The sequence below is a fragment of the Chrysemys picta genome, chromosome 7 (assembly GCF_011386835.1).
Source record: "Chrysemys picta bellii isolate R12L10 chromosome 7, ASM1138683v2, whole genome shotgun sequence".
Classification (NCBI taxonomy): domain Eukaryota; kingdom Metazoa; phylum Chordata; order Testudines; family Emydidae; genus Chrysemys; species Chrysemys picta.
This window is the reverse complement of record NC_088797.1, coordinates 127079423-127098713: the sequence shown is the minus strand read 5'-3', so window position 1 is coordinate 127098713 and position 19291 is coordinate 127079423. Positions and strand designations below refer to the sequence as shown.

Below are 19291 nucleotides of genomic sequence, written 5' to 3'. Positions count from 1 at the left end.
CTGGGTGGGGAGGGATGGGGCAGTAACGTGGCCCGGCCCTGCAGGGAGCGTCCAGCGTGGTTACGGTTCTGGGGACACAAGCTGCCCCGTGCCCAGGGCGTGCCGGCCCCCGGGCTGCGGTTTGTGACCTATCCCTCGGTCGCTGCGTGGCACTGCCCCCTGCTGGAGACTTGCCCTGTTCCGCTGCACAGCCCGGGGCTCCCAGACCCCCACCCCCAGGGGACAGGCAGGGGAGGGCACGTCACTGAGCCCCCAACAGCCCCCAGCCGCCATGGGACACACGGTGGGGCTGGAGATGGGTGCTGGGGACCGTTCTCCCATGGCAGCCTCCAGTCCCCCGCTCACCCTCGGGCACGATTTCCCACCCTCCCACGCTGCAATGACCGGCCCGGCGGCCTCTCCCAGCAGCCACACAAACCCTCTGCAATCTCCCGCCCATCCTCCTCGAAACTCCTGTGCGCTGCTCCTGGCAGTCCTGCCTCCCTCGCCAACCCTCTTAGCCCAGCCCTGACGGGCAGGCTGGCCCCCGGCTCCCTCCCCAGCCCATGTGCCACAGGGACGCCCAGCCAGGCCCCCCCGGGAATGCTGATTGCATTTCCTGCGGCCCCCGGGCTTGACCGTTGCAACGGTCCTGGGATAATTGCTCTAGCCAAGGTCTGGGGACCTTAATTCCAGGCCCAGCTGGGACCGGGCGCAGCAAATTGATTTTCAATCCTTCTCATCTGTCGCCAGGAAGAAATCTTGGCAACGGACTCTGGCTGAAAGAGAAGCAGGAACCCCTCGCCTCTGAGAGCCCCTGCTTCATCCCCCGCAACTCGCCTGCCCCCGCCTGCCCACCAGCCTCCCTTGGGTCAGTAGGGGGCGCTCTCCGTGAGCCAGCGCTGAGCCAATGCTGCTGTGTGGTGCTAGAGGTTGTGGGGTCCCTTCGTTCGGCCAAGCCGCAACCCCGAGACCCTGACTGCTTGGGCTCATGAAAGGCGACGTGGTGTTTTTATCTCCATCCAGCCGTCTTCTTGTAACTGAGACTCAGAACTGAGGCAGGAGGTAGATTCCCGCTTACATTTCCAGCCCCTAAATCCCCCAGGCCTGGCGGTTGTTGGGTACTATCGCTGGGTGCTGCCATGCCCCCCCGCCCCAAAGGCTGCTGCCTTTCGGTGCTGGGGAGAAGCCGTCCCTGTGCAGAGGGTGACGGGTGTGAGACGGGTGAGTCAGGATTGGAACGGCCAGTGTCCCCCGGGCTAAAGGAATGCGTCGCATCTTGGGGTGCACAGAGGTGACCTGCACAGGGGAGCGTCGAGCGAATAGCTCGGTCCCGCTGGGAGACAGAAAGGAGGCCGGTAAGATTTCATTACAAACAATGGGCGTGTTGATTCCATTCGAGATTTAGGTCTTGTCAACACTACTTTTCCTGGCAGACTCGATGGCTGTCATATTAACACACACAGCGGCATGTGCTTTAAGTTAGGGCTGCTACTCAACCTTGAAATTAAAACGTCTGTGATCCACGGGACACTATGGTTAAAAAGGCCTTGGCTTTACAAGGACAGGCGTGAACAGTTAGCAGGCCCGGGGGCCAGTTAACACATATCCCTTTAGTGTTGGGCTTCTAGGAATGGTGCAATGGATTGGACACTTCATCACGCCTTTCCCTCCCCCACTGTGCTCATGTCCCCAGTTAGAAATGCTTCCTTTGTGGAACAGTTCCTGGTATAACTCATTTTAAATAAATCTAGTTTGTTACAATTGCTATGTAAAACATTACGTTAATGGCTTGTTTTAGGATGTTACTCACTGGAGTAACCTTAACTATAAGTTCACCAAGTGATTTTTTGGGCTGGGAATTTCCTTTTCCTTTGAAAGAAAGATGATTAGCAGCAGAAATTGGGGATCCAGCAGGACTCTCGATGGCTGCAAGGCCCCGTCAGCCTTCCTGCTTTGGAGAGTCCTAGTTCGGGGCAAAGAAGTCTTGGGGGGTTTTGGCCACACTACATCTGGGCAAAATTTTTCAGCCAAATAGGTTTCTTCACCCCAAAATGCAGATTCTGGTTGAATGAAACATTCGCAAATTCAGGTCGAATTCAGCAAATAGTTTTGGCCCCAAAAAAACAAAGAAAAATTCAGAACTCGCAAACCAATCTGCCTTTTTGTCCTGGGCAGACTTTTCATGTCAGAATGTGCCTACGTTTAATTTACAATTTTTTTAAAAGCCTCCAAAATGGAAATATACAGTTGAACGGTTTTTGTTTCAGATCTATGACTGCTTCAGCCAATCCAAAATGAGTTTTGTTTTTAAATTTGTTTTTATTTGGTTCAACCGCCAAACCGAAAAATTGATTCTTTGCACAGCCCTAGGCCACGCGCCCGTCCCGCAGCCCCAGTCGTTGGGGTATTTCTGAGCTGGGGCGCTGAGATACACTGCATGGGAAACGGGGTCACCGCACGCCCAACCTGACTGCAGCTTGGGACGTCAGGAGCAGCAGATGGGGAGGGAGCAGTGGACCGGGACCGTGGCACTTGCGCCACCATTTGTTTAAACCGTTCTATGCGTAAGAGCCTGCGTATAGTGAAGTCTTGTTCGCCTATAACTAGGGCCCTACCAAATTCACAGTCCATTTTGGTGAACTTCACAGTTGTAGGATTTTTAAAATAGTAAATTTCATTATATCATTTATTTAAATCTGAAATGTCATGGCATTGTAATTGTAGGGATCCTGACCCAAAAAGGAATTGTGTATGTGTGTGTGGGGGGGGGAGAGGGGATCGCAAGGTTATTGTAGGTGAGTTTGCGGTATTGCCACCCTGACTTCTGCGCTGATGCTGACGTTGGCGCTGTCTTCGGAGCTGGTTGGCTGGAGAGCTGTGGCCGCTGGCCGGGAGCCCAGCTCTGAAGACAGGACAGAAGTAAGGGTGGCAATACCGTAATGCCCCTAAAATAACCTTGCAACCCAACTCCCTTTTGGGTCAGGCCCCCAATTTGAGAAATGCCGGTCTCCCCCGTGAAATCTGAATAGTATAGGGTAAAAACACACCAAAGACCAGATTTCACAGGGGAAGACCAGATTTCATGGTCCAAGATGCGTTTTTCATGGCCATGAATTTGGTAGGGCCCTACCTATAATGTGGTGGGCTGTTGTTTTCAGCCCATAAAGACACCTGTTCGTAACACTGTGTGTGACTGAAACCCTCCAGCAAAGCTGCGACTTGTCGAAGGGGCTCGCTCCGTCCCGGCTGCCGTGCCCCAGGCTGCGCTGCAAAGGGACCCATGTCTCCCCGGTGCGCTCTGCCGGCTGTCCCGGGTCCGGCCTGTGCGCGCGTGCGAGTGCTGGAGCTGCTTGGCAAACATGTCATGACATTCTTTTAAAAAACATATTTCTTGTTTTCTCTTTAAATGGGAAAGTTTGAAAACCGGTCGGTTCCCTGTGGTGGCCGCTCTGGCTACCAGCACCTGCACCGAGTCCCAGACCCTTCCCGATGGCTGCGTGCACTGTGCAGATGGCTGGGACTGAACCCCCGGGAGTCATAGACTCATAAGACTGGAAGGGACCTCGAGCTGTCATCTAGTCCAGTCCCCTGCACTCATGGTAGGACTACGGAATAACTGGCCCATCCCTGACAGGTGAGTGTCCGACCTGCTCTTAAACACCTCCAGCGACCGAGATTCCACAACCTCCCTGGGCAATTTATCCCAGTGCTTCACCACCTGACAGGATGTTTTTCCTAATGTCCAACGTAAACCTCCCTTGCTGCAGTTTAAGCCCATTGCTTCTTGTCCTGTCCTCAGAGGTTAATGAGAACAATTTACCTCCTTGTAACAACCTTTGTTTTCTAGATCTTTAATCATGTTTGTTGCTCTTCTCTGGACTTTCTCCAATTTGTTCACATCCTTCCTGAAATGTGGCACCCAGACCTGGACGCAATACGCCAGCCGAGGCCATAGCAGCGCGGGGTAGAGCAGAAGAATGACTTCTCGTGTCTTGCTTACAACACTCCTGCTAATACAGCCCAGAATGATGTTCGCTTTTTTTGCAACAGTGTTACACTGTTGACTCATATTTAGCTTGTGATCCACTGTGACCCCCAGATCCCTTTCCGCAGTTCTCCTTCCTAGGCAGTCATTTCCCATTTTGTATGTGTGCAACGGATTCTTCCTTCCTAAGTGGAGCACTTTGCATTTGTTCTTATTGAATTTCATCCTATTTACTTGAGAGCATTTCTCCAGTTTGTCCAGATCAGTTTGAATGTTAATCCTGCCCTCCAAAGCACTTGCAACCCCTCCCAGCTTGGTATCGGCCGCAAACGTTATAAGTGTACCCTCTATGCCTGTGATGAACTGGGACTGTTCTTACTGTGGTCTTTGAATGCTGAGTGGGGAGGTTGGCTAGGACGGTCTGCATTGGGGGATGGGAGACTGACCGATGGAGAATACCTGAGCATGTAACATGAGAACCCAGGAAGGGGTTAGAGGCCAGGTGACACCTTGGCCCGGGAAACTGAACAAAGGCTGTGGGAGGGGTCGCTGAGGGAGAGTTTCAGGAGCTGGCTGGGGAGATGGCTGGGAGGCAGACGGGGCTCTGACCTCCCAAGGGGGCTGTGGGGCGTCAGGGGGTTTGGAAAGCGCCTGGCACCTGGCGCAATCTCCGATCGGCGGAGCTGGAGCTGGGCGCTCCCTGGTCATTTAGAAATGGACGAGTGACTCATTGCACGTGACGCTTGCTGCTGACCCCAGTAGGGGGACAGGGCCATGCCAGGGACAGCTGAGCAAACGCGCTCTGCAGGGGGGCCCTCGCTTACCTTTCCAGCACTAGACTAAGGCGCAGAACCTCTAGACAGCCCCAGCTCCTGTGCCGGGTGAATTGGCACATTCTCCGCTTGCCCTTTGTTTTTTTAAGTACATTGTGGGTCGTGGTGGAAAATCAGCTGCACACGAGCTCCCTGGGTGATGCTGGGGCCAAAACTGCTCATGGGATCCTTGGAGGCACACATGGGAATCTTGAGTAGCAGCAGAGAGGTTATCTGAGCTCTGGATTTGGCGGTGATGCGACCGCTGCTGGGATCCTGTGTCCGGTGCTGGTGCCCACAAGTCCAGACGGCTGGTGATGAATTGGAGGGGTCAGAGAAGAGCCGTGAGAATGACTCAAGGGTTAGAAAACCCGCCTTGTGGCGATAGACGCAAGGAGCTCAAGCTATTTAGCTGAACACAGAGCAGGTTAAGGGGTGACTGCTCACAGTCTGTAAGTACCGACAACAGAAAACTATTTGATGGGGCTCTGCAGGCTAGCGGGAAAAGGGCTAACGTGGTCCAATGGCTCTGAACTGAAGCTAGACTCACCCTGGCGGATGGGAAAGAAGGCGCAGATGTTTAACAGTAAGGGCGATTAACCAGTAGCAGCATGTACCCAGGGTGGCGGTGGATTCTCCTTCACTGGCAATTTTTAAATCGAAATGGGATGTTCTTCTCAAAGCTCAGGAGTGAATGAATGAGGAATGAATGAATGAATTCAGGGCTGTCCTCTGCCTGCGTTAGCCAGGAGTCAGAGCAGAGGATCACAGCGATCCCGTCTGGCCTCAGCATCTATCAGTCCAGCCCTTGTGGTTGCAAAGAAACCCCTTCCACATGTGATCCAAGAGCACCAGCCCCAAGATCTGTCTGAATTTCCAGAGAGCCTGGAGCTATGCCTGGGTTGGGGGGAGCTGCCCCATGACTCTCAGTGGGGTGTTCATTTCAAGACTCACTGCTCTGGGGGAGCCACCGGCCCTGCCCCAGCAGGGGTCTCTGGGGGGCCGATTTTCTTGCATCTTCCTGGTGCAGGAGACTGTCAGAAACGGGTCCTGGGCCAGACAGACCAGGGTCTGAGCCAGTCTGACAATTCACAGGCAGGCGCTGCTGCTCCCCCTTGCACTCCTGCCACTGCACCCAGGGGGAGCTGGGAGCCTGTAGTGAGGTGATCTGGCCCTCCCCAGACACAGAGGAAGAGGGTGGCTCCACCCCCTCGTGAGTAGAGCCCAGCCCCCTAGCTCCGCCCCCCAGAAGCCATGGGGCAGGGCTAAGAGTATAAAGACGGGACCCGGAAGCTCAATGGGCACCAGCCACTGGAGGGGACAGACGCTTCCCCTGAGCTCTCGCACTGGGAGACGGCAGCAGGCCCGCAGAGTGCAGACGACTGGCCCAGGCCACCCGGACCCTGGACTGACCCGGCCCCACAGCAGACAGACGACTGGCCTGGCCTGTTGTCTGGCCCAACCCCGGCAGAGCTTCTGCTAGCAACTGAGGGCCCCACCTTCCACCCCCGCGGAGTGCCTTACCTCACCAGAGCACCCATGGGGAAAAATTGTGGGTGCCCTGCACCCCCCGGTAGCTCCCCGCCCCCCCGCCCCAGCTCATCTCCACTCCGCCTCCACCTCCTCCCCTGAGCGCGCCGCGTCCCCGCGTCTCCTCCCAGCGCTTGCTGCTGCAGAACAGCTGTTTTGCGGCGTAACCAGCTGTGGGAGGGAGCGGGGAGGAGCGGGAACGCGGCACGCTCAGGGGAGGAGGCGGGGCCAGGGCGGGGATTTGGGGAAGGAGTCCAATAGGAGCAGGGAGGGGGCGGAGTTGGAGCAAGGACTTTGGGGAAGGGGTTGGAATGGGGGCGGGGGCGGGGCAGGGGTGGAGTTGGGGCCGGGGAAGTCGAGCACCCACCGGCGCCAGGAGAAGTTGACGCCTATGGCTGATGCGGTGGCAGACCCTTCCGCCGCCCTTGGGGCCCTGGGCCGGGGCGCAGCGGAGTGGGAGGGCCTGCGTCCCCCTGGGGGGCAGTCTCCCCCTCCCTCAGGCTAGCTGAAGGAAAGCCTGAGGTAACTGACTCTGGATACAGGCCCAAGAGAGCCTGTTTCCCGCCCAGCTCTGAACCAGAGCCTGGCCTGATGGACTCTTTGCAGCGCCCCCGGCTCGCACCAAAGGAGTGCGGCTTGCCCTGAGCGAGGGGCTGGACGACGGGCTCTAGACTGCCGGCTCTCCCGGAAAGGGGGAGGCAGCCGGGGGGCCGTGCCCTAACGAGGACGCTGCGGTCCGGGAGCGACACGGGCCCCCACCGAGAGAGGAAACAGCAGAGCAGACAACGGGTGAGACACCACCAGTAGAGGGCGCTCCAGAGCCAGACAGAGCTAATTCCCGGCGCTCCCAGCAGGAGGCGCCGCGGTGGTGAGCACAACCTGTTACAGAGCCCCTTGCCCCCCCGCATGGGAGGGGGTGGGGCCATAGTGTGGGGCTCTGGGGGGCCTGCCTGACAGCCGCTCTCCTACTGACCGAAACGTTTCCACGATGGAAACATCCGACGGCTTTACCTGCTCTGTCGGGGGAGTCCCGAATCTCAGCCTGACCCCCTGACCCCAGGCCCCAGCGCTGTACCTGTCTGCCCTGGGAAAGAGAGCTGGGCGTACGGGCGTGGCAAAAATGGAGAAACGTGAGTGCAAACTGCCCAAAGCCAGGCACGGCACAGGGTATTAACGCCCCCCCCAAGCTCTGCCGGTGCCCCCCATAGAATCATAGAAGATCAGGGTTGGAAGGGACCTCAGGAGGTATCTAGTCCAACCCCCTGCTCAAAGCAGGACCAATCCCCAACTAAATCATCCCAGCCAGGGCTTTGTCAAGCTGGGCCTTAAAAACCTCCAAGGAAGGAGATTCCACCACCTCCCTAGGTAACACATTCCAGTGTTTCACCACCCTCCTCGTGAAATAGTGTTTCCTAATATCCAACCTAGACCTCCCCCACTGCAACTTGAGACCCTTGCTCCTTGTTCTGTCATCTGCCACCACTGAGAACAGTCTAGATCCATCCTTTTTGGAACCCCCCTTCAGGTAGTTGAAAGCAGCTATCAAATCCCCCCTCATTCTTCTCTTCTGGAGACTAAATAACCCCAGTTCCCTCAGCCTCTCCTCATAACTCATGTGCCCCAGCCCCCTAATCATTTGCATTGCCCTTCACTGGACTCTTTCCAATTTTTCCACATCCTTCTTGTAGTGTAGTCCTGACCTGCAGCCCCGTCCTGGGTTCCTGCTCTTTCAGTGTGTCTTGAGTCCCCTTTGCAGTGCCAGCCTGTAATTTCAGGCCTGAACGCCGGCCGCAGCCCCCACAGTCCCCTTCTAGTCCAGGCCTGAGTCCCCATCCAGCTCCGCTGGTGCATCTCAGCACTGGCCTACTTACCTCTTCCTGCTCCATTCCCGTCCGTCTCCCCTGCCCCCAGCCCTGCCAGTGCAAAGCGATCCTGACCCGTGAGCTCCCCCTCCTCTCCACTCTGCCCGTTGCCCCCCAGGACGCTGCTAATGCGCCCGGGTCGGGGCCGCCCACCTGGCCCCTCGCTTGTTCCTGGCTCGTTCTGGCCCTGCTGCGAGCTGCGTTTAACCAAACTCTCGCTGCCGAGGGCTGGTTCCACCTCTCTCATTTCCATTTCCATCTGCTCGCTCCCCGGGCGGGGCGGCAAACAGGCGGCACGGCTCTTCCTTTAGAGCCAAAGATGCTTCAAAGGGGGGCGGGAGGGAGATTTTCTGAGCTGGTGCTTTGTGACATTCCCGACTCCGAAGAAGGAGCTGCCTGTCGCTCGCTCGCTGCTGGAGCCTAGCGCGCAGGAGTCGCTGTTGATAAAGGAGGGAGAAACCACAAATGAATAACCCTCCCACTAACCATCAAAGGGACTGGGTGCGCCAGAGCGAAATGATTGTAGAACAGGAGGCTGGGTCGAGCAGCGCCACCAAGAATCCGCTGCAGGCCACGGGCGAGTTGTGTCAGTCGGGTCAGCTGCGAGGGGCTGTTCCTTGCGGTGACCCGGAGCCACATGCCCCAGAGGAACGCAGGCGCGAGAGCTGGGGTGAGGCCTGGGGTCTTAGTGTAGAACGGGGGGCTCCCCTGAGCCCGACGCTGGCCGGGCTTTGCACGCAGCAACCCCCTGCGTTCGGCTTAGATGCTGGCTATTGGCATGTGGCGAGAATAAGACGTCCGCCACGTGGCTTTGACTGACTTGGCGGTGAGCTCTCCAGTGCTCTGTCTGCGCTAGGGCGCTCGCTGCTGGGGGGGGGGCCCTTGCTGCAGTTCCCGAGGGGAGAGGAGGCCAAAGAGAGGATTGGGGACCGAAAGTGGGGGTGGCAAGCTGGAGGGGGAGGCAGTGTTCTGAAGGGGAGATGGGGACGACTGTAGATCCCTCAGGCCTAAACCCTGGACGCCTCAGGCCAGCGCTGCTCCCCCCTCTGGTCAATCAGCCCCCATCAGGCTGAATTAACAAGGCCATTTCTCAAGCTGGCCTGAGAATCTCTCGGCTGCTGGCCTGTCCACGTGGGCTCCCCAGGTGAGGTCAGAGCTCAGGGAGGGGCTCGGGGGGACGTGTTTTCCAAGCAGTTCTGAAGCATTTCTCTGGTGATTCAGTAAATGGCTCTTATTTTTAGCTCCAATCAGTTGCTAAGCAGTTCCCCAAAGCCGGGTTTGCTGCTTCACTTGGGCAGCTGAGACGCGGCCTCAGAGCCCTGCACCCTGCAGTCCTTGGGAATCTGTCATGGGGGTGTCCAACTTCTCTTCTGCTCCACGTCAGGGCTTCCAGGACAGAAGGCACGGACCTGGCTGAGTGACCGCCCGCCCCTGGCCCGTTCTCTCTCTGCCCAGTACTGGGCTAGCCCCCAGCAACCCCTGTGTCTGCAAGTCACCCCCTGTGTTCTTCCATCTGCACGGTGCAACGGGTGCCCTGCGTGAGGGAGGGAAGGAGCTGAGAGTAGCTGGAGCTGGGGAGGAGCCCATCGCTCGGCACGCAGAGAAGGTCTGGGCGTGCTGGGGCCAGTAAGCCGCTGGCTCGTGTCCCAGGGAGGCTCAACCCGTGTTCTCACAAAGCTGCCGTCTCGTCCCCTTCCACGCGCGTTAACCCCGAGGGGCGGGGGCTGCTTATAAAGCCACCCGCCAAAAGTAAATGCAAATGAGCAAATTGTGTCACTGCGTTTGATCTTCCACGGGGCTTTGCGCAATCTCTTCCCTGCCACTGAAAATCAGCAAGAACACGAATACAAGTGACGCGTTGATCGGTGCGGCCCCTGTCAACCTGAACCAGACGCTGCCAGCACCGAATGCAGAGACACTAGTGAATGAAGTCGTGTGGGGCGGGGGGAGGGGAGAAGAGGCAGCAGCGTCCGTGCACAAAGTGAGGGCCGGAGAAACCTCTGCAGTGCCAATAATGTGTCTTCCTCTAGCACCTTTCATCCCAAAGTGCCTTACGAGTCATGTGCCCAGCGATCGCTTTACCGGCAGTCCCTGGAATGCAGCCACCTCTGGGGTAGAACCTCAGCCGTTTAACAGTGTACAGCAACGTTGCACGCTGGATTTATCCTATGAAAGCTGCTTAGCACCATGCCTGCTCCCGGGTGATTCAAAGGGCAGTGCTCTCTCTAATGAATCGTTGCAGCACCCTGGTTTGCTTCGGGACGCTTCCCAACCATGCTTCACGTCTGGGAGCTAACACATGTCGGCCCCAGACGGCGCAGCTGCGCTGTGGGAAGAGGGAGCAGGCTCTTGGGTGCCATTTGGCATGACCAGCTTGCTGTCTGGCACTGCCAAACGCCCTGCGTCCTGCCCCAGTTCCACAAATCCCAGCACGGTGTCTCTAGCGGCTGCACGGGGGGGGAGGTTATTCAAGCTGTGAGCCCCCTCAGCACCTTGTGTGTCTGCCCTGGCCTGCCACCTCTGAGGCCCCGTGTAACACCCACTCTCCTGGGGGCGCCCTTCAGCGCAGAGCGCTATCTGGCCAGGACACCGGAGACCCAGCCTCAGTGCTCTAGCAGGGTGGGGCTGCCCGTTTGCCACTAGCCCAAAGCGCAGGCGCCGAAGCACCAGTAACCCGGCCTGGTGCCCTCTGCGTGGCTGCCAGACTGGCCCTGAATCCAGCCACACCCACGGCTGCTTGTGCGTCCAGCCCGTCACACCAGTCGCTCCCGCGTGCCAGCTGGCCACGCTGCCTAGGGTTGGCGTGAGAAAGGAGGGGGACAATGGACCAGGTCGCTCTTGACATCCATCGCTGCGAGTGGCTGCTCTGCGCTGCGCTCTGGGCCAGTCCCCTGGGGCGCTGGGTAGCCCCCGTCTCCTTGGGCCGCTCCCTGACAGAGCGGTGACCTCAGCGTGCCAGCGGCTTCCCAGCTGTCCGGGTTCCCGGCTTCTTCCCCTGCCAGCAGCTGGCGCCACCCAGAGTCCTGCCTGGCTTCTCAGAGCGCGTTCATCACCGTGGTGTGTGCCCCTGCCCCCAGGGCACTGAACACCACCACTGAAACCTGCCAGGCGCGGTGCATTTGCTCACGCTGTCGCCAGGGGGGTGCAACGCCGGGGTCTGGAGCGGGTGGTCATGGCACAAGCATATGGATTTGCTCGTCACGTTTGCAAGTGCATGTGGGTGCATATATGTTTGCACGTGTGTGCAGGGCTGGATTTAGGGGTAGGCAACTCGGAGACCATCTAGGGTGCCAGGCTTGGGGTGCTGTTTTGGTTGTACAGATCCTAGCGTGCAAATTGATCATCGTACATGACAGGGATAAATCACGCGTGCAAATCGTGCACCAATGTTGTGAAATGGGCAACAAATGCAATACAAAAATAAGGTGTTTAGAAGTTTAACGAATGAAGGGGAGCATCGAAGACACTCCTTGCTTGGGGTGCCGTTTGGCCTAGGGCCGGCCCGGGGTGGGCGTATGGGCATGTTTGTGCGCTGGGTGCACACACGTTTGTATGCCCGGGAGGGGTCAGCGCTGGCCTTGCACAGGGGCGGGGGCTCTGGCCAGAACCACACGTGTTTGGCGGGGGCGCTTTGCACCCCTGTGTGAGTGCAAATCCCCCGTCCCCAGCCGTGCCTCAGTTTCCCCTCTGGAGCAGCCCCGGAGCGGCGCGGGCGGGGCCGGGCGGAGCGCGGAGGCTGCGTGCGGAGCCGAGGGGGAGGAGAAGCGGCGGCGGCGGCAAGACGCGGCTGGGCTGCACCCGGCTCCTCACCTGCTGCTGGCGCCCCACAGCCGGGCTCCGAGAGGCGAGTCCCCCCGCGCCGCGCACCGAACCGGGGCCCCTGGGCGGGGGGCTCGGGGGCAGCCCCGGGACAGGAGGCGGGCGAGGCACCGCATCAGCCCCCGAGCCCCCGGCTGCCGGGTCCCCCGGGAGCCCCCCGCAGCCTCCGGGAGAAGCCACAGCCCGCCCCCCCATCGGAGCCCCTGCCCCAGCCCTTTCCAGCCCCCTCTCCCCCGAGCAGCCCCGGCCCCCTATCGCCCCTTAGCAGCCCCTGCCCCCTCCTACCTCCAGCAGCCCCATATCCCCTGTCCCCTACCGCCCCCCGCAGTCCCCTCTTCCCCCTCCCACCCCCAGCAGCCCCCTCTCCCCCGAGCAGACCCATATCCCCTGTCCCCTACCGCCCCCCGCAACCCCCTCTCCCCCTCCCACCCCCAGCAGCCCCCTCTCCCCCGAGCAGACCCATATCCCCTGTCCCCTACCGCCCCCAGCAGCCCCCTCTCCCCCTCCCACCCCCAGCAGCCCCCTCTCCCCCGAGCAGCCCCGGCCCCATATCCCCTGCCCCTACCGCCCCCCTAGTCGTCCCTGCCCCCTTCCATCCCGCAGCCCCCCCCGCAGCTCCCTTCCATCCCTGAGCTCCCCCCACCCCCGCCGCCTCGCCCAGCCCCCCCCCCCCCCTCCGCCCGCAGGCAGAGCGGGGCCGCCGGGCTCTGTCCCAGCCCCGCGCCGGACTCGGGACGATGCGGAGCCAGGGCAGGAAGGAGAGTCTGGCCGAGTCCAGGGACCTGGACGGCTCCTACGACCAGCTGACGGGTGAGTCCTGCCCGGCGGGGGGGGGGGAAGGTGCAGCATCCGCTTAGCAGCACGGTGCGGGGCGCAGCCGGGTCTCCAGCCCCCCAGACTGCCCCGGCCAGGGCAGGTGCTTCCCAGCAGGACCCTTCCCTCCACCCCCCCAGGGTGCTCCCTGTGACCCCCCCCGCCCTGCCTCTTTGTCCTACACAAAGTTACTCTAGGAGAAGGGGGGGGCCCCGCCCCGGGCTCTGGGCACTTGGCCATGGGGAGGGATTGAGGATGGGGATGGGAGAAGGTTTCTGCTTCCACATGATGTGTCCTGAAGTTACAGCCTGGAAAATAGGCTAGTGACAGTTGCTGGTGTGTGTGTGTGTGTGTGTTGCTGGTGTGTGTGTGTGTGTGTGTTGCTGGTGTGTGTGTGTGTGTGTGTTGCTGGTGTGTGTGTGTTGCTGGTGTGTGTGTGTGTGTGTGTGTGTGTTGCTGGTGTGTGTGTGTGTGTGTTGCTGGTGTGTGTGTGTGCGTTGCTGGTGTGTGTGTGTGTGTGTGTGTAAGGGGCGATTCCCAGGCGGCTGGGTCTGTGCGAGTGGGGGAGTTGTTTGCCGGTGGCACCCCCGGGGCTGGGGAAGGGCCCGTGGCCTGGCTGGTTTGGGGCTCGCCTGCTCCTTTGATGCTGGCCAGAAGAGTTCTTCCCCTCGTCCCTGTGCAGCGGAGCCAGGGCACTGCGCTAGCTGGACCCTGTCTTCCTCCCAGAGACGTGGGAGCTGCCCCAGGGAGAAAGGACCCTGTCCTGCTGCTGCCAGGTGGGGCCGGGGTTGGCGGGAAGTCGGGTGGCTAAGGCACGTTGGGCAGAGCTGCCGCTGGCATCGCTCCTTGAGCCATCTTTGATTCCTCCGTGTGCCCTCTCGGTGTCTGCCAAGAACCGCCTGCACATGGAACGTCCCCGGGGGAGCAGCTGCCCCCTGGACCGGACTCCGTCCCTGGCGGGTCTCCAGTGACGTTACACCAGGGAGGGATTTTCCCCTTGCTCTGTATTGCTCTTCCTGCCCCAGTGCCAGCCCCCAGGTCTCTCCAGCCTTGCCCGTTGCATCCAGGGCAGCGAGGGAATTAATTCCCCTCCTCTGGCAGGAACCCGGCTGTCCCCGCTCTGCCAGCGCGGGGGTTGTGCAGGGTGTGGCGTTGGCAGGGGCGGTCTCCTCCGCCAGGTGCTCTCTGCCTTCCTCCAGAGACAGGGGTGTTGTTCTCAGGTGCCCGGCGGTGCAGCCCCCCTGGGCCGGGTATACTCTATTCCTCCTCAGAGCCAAGAGCAGCTTGGCCGTGCGTGCCACTTGCTCTGCACAGGGCTAGATGCACGGCACGGGAGTCGGGCCCCGGGGGCAAGCTGCAGTTAATAGCCTACCTGCCTGAGGTCCCTCTCCAGTCACAGGGCTCAGGGTAGCTGCCATTCTGATACCACTGGGGGCTCGGATTTAAACACAGCCGCCCACCGGGAAATCCGGAGTGCGGCCTAACGCACCCTGTGTGATGAATTCCATTGTCCTCGCGGCACGTTTGCTCCTTAGGAAGGATGGTCCTGTGGTGAAGATGCTGGACTGGGCGGCAGGAGCTCTGGGTTCACATGCCCCCTGTGTAATGGATGATTTCTCTGGGCCTTGATTGTCCCCTCTGTGAAATGGGATTAATGCTCCTGACATGCTTCCTGGGGATGGCTGTGGAGATGAATCCATTTATACCAAGTGATGGTCAGATCCTGGGGCCAGGGGGTTGTCCCTCGTAGATAGCTAGATCCCCGTTATGCGCCTTTTCCTGCCACACAGTGGGGTGAATTTCAGGCCTTGACGGTGAGTTTCCAGAGGCCTGTGGGAGTTGAGCCTCCCCCCAACCCCCTCCAGTTTGCTGAGCAGTGTTATGCGTGTGGGGAGAGCGGCTTTGCCGGCGGAGATGTGCTGAAAGGAAGATATTTTTGAGCCGTGTAGGAACTTGAAACCCACACAACTTTCAGCTTCTCTGGGAACTTCACGGTGTCCGTATGGATTTAAATCAAACCTCAGTTAAAAATAAACTCCGGTCTCTCGCGTGCTGAGATCTTTCCCTGGGACTTGGCTGTCAGCAAGTCCCCGTAGCAGAGCCCTGACTGGAAGAACACTCTGTAGTTCAGACAGCGTCTTCCAGCCAGACTTCAGTGTTTCCAGAAGCCCCATGACCCCCCTGGGAAGCTGGGCAGTCTCGTTATCCCAGTGTTGTGAGGGGGAAACCGAGGCACAGAGCAGGGAAGTGACTGATTGTCCCCAGATCGTGTTTCACGGCTGCTAATGAGAACGCAGGTCCAGCTTTAACTTAGAGCTGGCCGCCGCCTGCTGAGCCCTGCCACAGGCCTGCCTTTTCCCCGCCAGCTCCCCCTCCATCAGCCTTTCAAACTGGGTACAAAGACTCAGGTGCATTTTGTGGTGAACTTTGCTCCTTAGAACGTCAGCAAAGAGAAGCTGCTTTATGCTGGGGACAGTGTAACTATGGCACAGACAAAGCTGGTCAGTTCAGCCTTCCCATGCCTCTGCTTTCCACTGCTGCCCCAGGGCAGCTTAGAAACGCCCCTGCTTTGCAACCTTGCTCACTCATCCAGTGACCAGTCTCTGCTCTAGGCGAGTGGTTAGTTTGCTCGGTGGAGTGGTGCCGTCCCAGGTCAGGCCATCCCTTTTACTGCCCCTGTGATTCTGCAGGGCTCGCTGCTCTGTGTTTATTCCCCAGGCCAACAGCAGCATTTAGGCCGAGTCACATGGTTTAGATGGACAGTAGAGTCACCAGGAGAGAGCACGGTGTGTGCATCCCCTTGGCCTCCCCAACACACAGCTGCCTCTGCAGATGGCAAGTTGGTAGAAACGTAAAGGTGCAGAACACGGAGGACGTCGCTAGGTCCCAAGAAGACGCGGGGTTTTACGTGGCCTTGTGTAATCGACAGCTGTAGTGGAGGGGGTGGGGACCCAGTTAAAACCCAGTTCGGTGTAGACCGCATCCCTGCACCGGGGATAAAGCCTGGGACTGTCAGGCTCTAACCCAGCTGTGGGGACATGGGAAGGTCCCATGTACAGTGCCCTGGCTGGGTTATCGTGTAGGTGGGGCCTCCAGGGTCACCCTGAGGTTAGTTTATTCCTGGGCTTAGATGGGCTGCACCGTGGGTGTTTAGAAGTTTAAAAACCGACGTGCTTCGGATTCATGAGTCAGCAAGGTCTAGTCTAGGGCTTGACTGCTCTGCCCTCTTTACGGCTCTTCACCCAGGCCTCTTCCGCTTTGTCCCCCTCGAGAGGTGACCCGGGGGCGCCTCCCGCCAGCCGCAAGACAGCGACCGAGACCGTTTACTTGGAAAGGCTTCACAGCCTCTGTGCTGCACCGGCCGAAATGGCACGTGGACAGCGCCTCCTCTGCCTGCTGCCTCCGGAGCGATACCCAGCACCTGGCACTGCGAGTGCCCCCCCCGCCCCCCCCCCCTCAGGGGGCAAAGGATGTGGCACTCGCAGGGTGGAGGGGCGTGCTGCCCGCCCCAGCCCTGGCTGCATGGAGAAGCTGGCTAACCTGCCCCCTGTGAGATCGCAGGGGGGGAGGTTTTTCCGTCCCTCCCCCTCTCTGGCGCGGAGGGGGCGCCGTGCTGTGCAGAGAGTGGAGTCCCGTTGTGCCTGCAGCAGCGGGTCATTGATTTTGAATTTAAAGAGCTTATGAAAATTGCTCTGTATAGACAGCACAGAGCAACGCCTGGATGCTAAACCTGCTCTGTCCTTTGCAGCGAGCCTCTGCCAGCCTTAACCCTCTGCACCCCGGCAGCCGTGTGCAAGCGTGTGTACCCGTGTGTGTGGTGTGTGCTGGGGACGTGAGCACACGCTCTGTGCGTGTTGGGCATGGGGGTGTCTAGGTGGGCTCTGTATGTCTGCGTGTGCGGTGGGTATGTGGTGTGTATGAGAGACATTTAATGAAAACGGTCCGTTTCTGGGATGTTTAGATGATGCTAGCAGCAAATAAAAGCCATCTATAAATGACATTGTTCCTACAACCCCACTGGCGACAGGAGTGATTCTTTGGAGGCTGACCACGCTGGTGTTGAGGGATCTCTTCAGACGCAGCCTGTGGCAGGGGAGAAATGTGATCTGAGCGCCGAGCGCTGCCCTGGGACAGGAAAGGTGTGTCCTTCTCACTGGCATGCCCATATCCCCTCCGGGAGGGGACAGTTACCGGTGCATGCCCCATTTCTGGGGCTAGAGGCTAGAACAGCCCAGCAGAATGAATCTTATAACATAAAAGATCAGGGTTGGAAGGGACCTCAGGAGGTATCTAGTCCAACCCCCTGCTCAAAGCAGGACCTATCCCCAGATAGATTTTTGCCCCAGATCCCTAAGTGGCTCCCTCAAGGATTGAACTCACAACCCTGGGTTTAGCAGGCCAATGCTCAAACCACTGAGCTCTCCCTGCTGGGCCCTGTCCCTGTTTGTCCCAGTGGAGTATCCCACACGTGGGCTGTGAACGTGGCTTTTTCCCTCCAGCACCACTCTAGGTCTGCACACTGGTTTGTGGTTCTGGGGCAGACGGGTGTGCTCCCCTTCACACCACCCCCAGACTCTCAGGAGGTTCCCGTCGCTGTTAGTAGGCGACACTCCCCTTTCCTTCAGGCAGAGCCCTGAGCCCTGTCCTGAGCCCTAGTGGCCGTTAAAATTCCCGTGTTCCCTTTCAGAAGGATCAGGGAATTCGCTCTGGTGTCTTGGGAAATTCCAGCTCTGGTACCTACATTCTACCTACTGTGGATTCGATGGGCCCATCTCCCTTGCTACCAGCTGTTGGCATGTTGCAGGCATTGAGCGGCTGTTGTGTTCCACCACACAGGCAGGTGCATTGGCGTGGTTGATGAGCGCTCACCAGAGAAACAGCTTGCAGAGTGGTTCGGGATCCTTGTGGCCCTATAAAAACATACGGTTCTTTCCCTCTGTACCCAGGACAGATACAGAGACTCAGTACAATCTTAGCATTTCTGCCCATCACCTAGCGGAAATGAAAACTGTAGTTAGTAACGGAGTAAGGGTGCAACGTCTGGCCCAGGTCTCAGCACCCGCAGAGGGGTGGTTTAAAAAACCCAGTTCTTCCAGTACGAAACAAAACCGAAGGCTAAGGCGCTCCCCAGCGCCCCCCTGGAAATGTTTCTGAGCAGAGGAGCTGGGATAATTGGGTTTGTGCTAGGAATGCTGACCAGGCATCTCTCACGCATGAGTTATAGGTTAGTCCCTAATATAAGACAAAAACAAATATGCCCCCTTGTCCACTGCAAGGTATTTGCTGCAAACACACACCCGGGTGTGAGGCAGATCTCATCCCAGACCTGGCTCATTTGTTCATCACTCTAGTCTTACCAACTGGTAACAGAGGTAATAAACTCAGATCCTCCCCTAAAGAAAAATCTCCACTAGCTGTTAGCAGTATAGGGCTTCTGACACACAGTGGAGTAATTCTATCCTCTAGAGACTGCTCATGGACAGGCCGGGGGGGGGGGGGGGGGCACTCGCACACTAGCCAGTTCACAATGCTGTTGTGACGGTGCAGGGAGCGGGGCGGATTTGACCTGGGAATGTAGCCTGGGAGGTACATTGAACTACCTGAGCTGTAACCTGAGCCAGGAAGGGGGGTGGGAGAAGTGACACCTTCTGCCCGGGAGAGGAACAAAGGAGAGGAGGAGCAGAGGGGAATGGGGAGAGAGCTGCTGGAGGGTTTGGGGAGTTCTTCAGTTTTGGGCTGGGAGGTGCAACACAGGGAACCCCAAGCTGGGGTCTAAGCTCCCTGCACTCCCCAAGAGGACTTGATTGAGAGGTCCTGGTTGTATCTACAAGCTCTGCTGTAGACCGTGTTCCTGTTATCCAATAAACCTTCCGCTTTACTGGCTGGCTGAGAGTCACGGTGAATCGCAGGAAGCCGGGGGTACAGGGCCCTGAGTCCCCCACACTCCGTGACAGCTGTTTTCTCCACCTCCCCTCTAGCTAGAGGAACCTCATCAGCAGGCAGCGGGAGAATCGCCTTGTGGATATCACCCCTTTAAGGATCCTCTGGGCTTCATTGCAAACCACGGGCCAATGCCTGTGCCCCTGGCCTGACCACGTTCCAAAGGCCCAGATTAGATCATCAGTGACCCACATCAGTAGGGCTCTGCCTCTGGTCGAGTGGGGAGAGCCGGGCTTTCTTCTGTACTTTGCTGCTGATTTGCTGTGTGATGCGTTGTCTCTGTGCCTCAGTTTCCCTGTTTGTAATGCAGGGGTGCTTTCAGCCCAGGATCCCAAAGGCGCTAGCAGAGCAGGCACGTGGCTTGATGAATGGGGCCCCCTGGGCGAGAATAACAAGAGAGAGGCAGGGGGCCGGTTGTGTGTGTGGCAGGGTGTGGGGTGTGGTCATGCGCATGTGTGGGCGCAGGAAGGGGTGGTCTGCCTGTGGCGGGGTGTGTGCTGTGGGGTGTGTGTCTGGCGGTGTGTTGGGTGCGTGCTGGGGTGACGTGT

At 58.8% G+C, this 19291-nt stretch overlaps 1 protein-coding gene across 1 annotated transcript in view; it reads left to right on the top strand.

The window, feature by feature from the left end:
- The first annotated feature begins 12641 nt into the window (after positions 1 to 12641).
- Positions 12642 to 19291, top strand: part of KCNIP2 (potassium voltage-gated channel interacting protein 2) — a 132526-nt gene continuing 125876 nt past the window's right edge. The window contains exon 1 of the mRNA XM_065552682.1: positions 12642 to 12800. Coding sequence (XP_065408754.1) covers positions 12728 to 12800 — 73 coding nt within the window. The 5' untranslated portion in view covers positions 12642 to 12727. The remainder of the gene's footprint in view (positions 12801 to 19291) is intronic.